The sequence below is a fragment of the Monopterus albus genome, unplaced genomic scaffold (genome assembly GCF_001952655.1).
Source record: "Monopterus albus unplaced genomic scaffold, M_albus_1.0 scaffold188.1, whole genome shotgun sequence".
Classification (NCBI taxonomy): Eukaryota; Metazoa; Chordata; class Actinopteri; order Synbranchiformes; family Synbranchidae; genus Monopterus; species Monopterus albus.
In genome coordinates this window covers 413,989-417,219 of record NW_018128068.1, presented here as the reverse complement: position 1 = coordinate 417,219, position 3,231 = coordinate 413,989, and the positions used below count along the sequence as shown (strand labels likewise).

Genomic DNA, 3,231 nt, shown 5'->3' with positions numbered 1-3,231 from the left:
AGACGGCATGTGGATCTTTGAATTCACAGCTGAATCGTGTAAAAATTGAAGTGTTATCCCAGAAGAATGAGTGAGCAAACTAAAAGAGCTTTGATTAAAAAAATGGACAAATGGCACATTGAAGGATGTAATAACCAATATCAATAGATATACTACAGCTCTGCTTGCTAAGTATAGTGTAGATAAAAATCCATGTTAACATAATTAATTAGAAACTATTTTGTACGTTACATATTTTTACTTGGATTACTTGGATCCAAATCACACTTTAGTGTGTGGTAGATCTTTATGTGGATGTTACCATGTAATTGTGTATAGAGTTAGAAGCAAAAATAAAGAAATTGGCTTTATCTCTCACAGTGGTGAAGAATCATTTAAAAAATTTCTGGATCCAGATGATGATGATGATCCAGATCAACACTAAAACACGCCCCTGATATGTTTATTTTGCTGAAACTAAAAGCTGATTTTTACCTGTTGATCAAGTTATTCAGAGTCACTTACCTCCTCTTTTTTTTCCAGGTTACCATGTTGTGTTGTTGGATGCCCTTCATCTTGGCCTGGGTATCCATGGCAACCCCAACGCGCTGTCAAAGTGGCGATGGTGAATGGGGCTCAGGATTTGGCATTTTCTCTGCAGTGATCGCCACCAATGACACATCGCAGGCAATCGGTGATGAGCCTGTGAAGACGAGAAACAACCATGACTGGATTACATCAGCAGCAGTTTCGCTATCACCCTCGCTTTCGCTGCACTATGATCCCCAACAGGACAAGTGCTCCGTCTACTTCAGCACTAACAGTGCCTCAGCTCGACGGCTGAAGGCCCAAAGAGAGGACCTGGCCTATCTGCAGACCATCCAGCATGCAAACAAGGCAGTGATGGAGAACCTGGTTCAGTTTGTGGGGGCAGAACTAGGAGATCAAAGCTATGAAGATGTTCTAAAGGAAAATATTATTGGCATTCAAGATGATCAGAAGAGCTGCCACGAGGTGGTAGAGAAAGCTGAAGCAGATCTAGAAAAGCAGCTGGAGGGAAATGTGCTGGAAGCCCTGGCTGGGATGCAGACGTAAGTAAATCATTTTTCAAGGAATTAAAACCAATTTGTATTTAACTTTACTGTTAATGAATACCTGCTCCCATTGCTTCCTTCTTCCCTTCACTCCACTTGGTAACCTGGATCGTTTGTGTTCCTGAGCAGAATCAGAGAAGAGTCCTTGGCCTTTGAGGAGATGCTTCAAGCCACAGCAGACATCGCCAACAGGTTGGAGAGCTCATCACAGGCCCTGCACGCTTCCTTCACAAAGCAGCTGAAAGATATCAGAAAAATCCATCAGTAAGGAAGTGGAAAAGTCTAACTGCTCACACGTCATCCTCTAATTTGTGACTAATCTTACGTGAGACTGAAAAAACAAAACGAACCTTTCTGCAATGCTATATTTTTTTATTTCTCACCTATATGTGTTTTGCAGCACTGACATACAATGTGTCAGTCAAACATTACGCCTGCCGCAGTAATAAACAAAAGTGAATCTCCGAGGTTCATATTTTCACAGCATGTGAACGATGAAAGAACACAACAAACAAGGACTGTTGCATAAAAAGAAACATGTTTGCCTTTCACAAAATTTATTACCCTTGACCCATAAAATATTATTTTCCACACAGGCATTATTTGTGGAATTGGTTGAGGTCAAACATGGCAACAGTATGTGACTCCAGTCTGAGCCAAGTTGAGTGTTTATGAATCAAATCAGACTGGACTTCAGAGACCAAACGTAATGACTCTGTTAGTCTTCTCCATAGGAAGCTATGGATCGGCCATCTGGTTCCAGGGTGCACATGGAGGCCAGTATGTTTCAATGGAGATTTGCTTTTGCAACAAAAAAAGGAGACATCTGTAACTAGGACAGTTTTGTTTAAGGGATTTCTGTTGTTTTGAGAAAACCATGCAATAACCTCTGAATGAGGCTTGAAATATTGTATAAACAATGAGATAATTAGGAAGAAGTAAGCAGATAGACAACACACCATGGATTTACATGTGAGAATAAAGCTATAGTTGTGAGTTCATGTCCATTACTATTCTCTTTTAAATCCTGTCAGGACTCAGAGGGAATGTTTTGATATGTGCAATCAATATGAATTTGTGCAATGTACAATATGATACAGTAACAAACAACAAATCAGCCTTTGGTGAATTTTTTTTAAAGGTATTTTTGGGGAAAACCAAAACTTCACTATGCATATTGATTCACCTAGTCTGCCCTCTAGCTGTATGAGAGAAATATCCCACAGATGTTTCTTCAAGGTTACTTATCCTCATGATTTAATGTCAAATTAAATAGTCTTTTGGAGAAAACTTCCAATGTGTTTTGCAACTTTAACAGTGAATCCGATTTGTGTGTGTGAGAGAGAGAGAGAGAGAAAGAGATTCAGCAAGAGACAGAAGGAGGGACTGCTATAGGAAGGCAATAAGAGGAAAATAAATGCTTAGATGTGCTCCTCTTCTCAGGGTGGATGATGCTGTTTTGTCGACCTAAGAGACCAGAGTCGCCACTAGCCATACTTCATCTGATCATAAGGGGAAAGCGCATTTTTAAATTGATACCAAAATCTTAGATAAGGTCACAGAGGACGCGTAAAATCTTGGCACCGTGCGTAAATAGGCGACATTATTGAGATAAAATATCACACAGCACTGACTTTTTATATTATTCGATTCCTTGAGGCTGTGATATGAACTGGTAAATAAAGTCTGTATATAAACAAGAGATAGGCTACAGTGTTAATGTCGCTCTCTGCATCGAGTGTGATGGATAGCTCTCCGACTCCATGCGCAGAAAGTAGTCTTCGCTCTCCTCTCATCCACACTAAGCAGGTAAAGTGAGCAGGGTGACGCGCGCATAGATGCTGAGCTTTAGGAGAAAGACAACAAAGATATTCAGTCAGAGCATCGTCATACCTTCTCCCCGCCCACAGATATAAAAGCAGCTATAGTAACAGTAGTGGAGAAGTTGTCCTGTTATGCCTCCCGGCTGCCAAGATGATAGACTTTGCTCTCACCTCTTCGAGACAACGTTTTGACAGCGGTTGTAAACTCCTCCGTGCTGTCCGGTGAAGGTGGACTCCTCCTTACCACCAGAGCACAAAATGGGATACAACCACCTGCTTTCTCTAAGGTCGGCTATTCTCTGGTCGCTACTCCTGAGTCAGTCAGGTAAGTACTT

At 41.0% G+C, this 3,231-nt stretch overlaps 2 protein-coding genes across 4 annotated transcripts in view; both read left to right on the top strand.

Moving 5' to 3' along the window:
* Window positions 1-510: 510 nt before the first annotated feature.
* LOC109970036 (uncharacterized) lies at window positions 511-1,341 on the top strand. The gene is made up of 2 exons (XM_020617332.1): window positions 511-1,070; window positions 1,203-1,341. The coding sequence occupies exons 1-2, from the start codon at window positions 529-531 to the stop codon at window positions 1,339-1,341; spliced, it is 681 nt and encodes a 226-aa protein (XP_020472988.1). The 5' UTR covers window positions 511-528.
* Window positions 1,342-2,964: 1,623 nt separating this feature from the next.
* The window catches only part of chrna2b (cholinergic receptor, nicotinic, alpha 2b (neuronal)), a 9,259-nt gene continuing 8,992 nt past the window's right edge, over window positions 2,965-3,231 (top strand). For 2 of the 3 annotated variants that reach the window (XM_020617316.1, XM_020617315.1), the window contains exon 1: window positions 3,137-3,221. In XM_020617316.1, the coding sequence (XP_020472972.1) occupies window positions 3,155-3,221 (67 nt within the window). In that variant the 5' untranslated portion in view covers window positions 3,137-3,154. Of the gene's footprint in view, window positions 3,222-3,231 lie in introns of all 3 variants that reach the window. The other variant, XR_002276353.1, reaches the window with a different exon arrangement.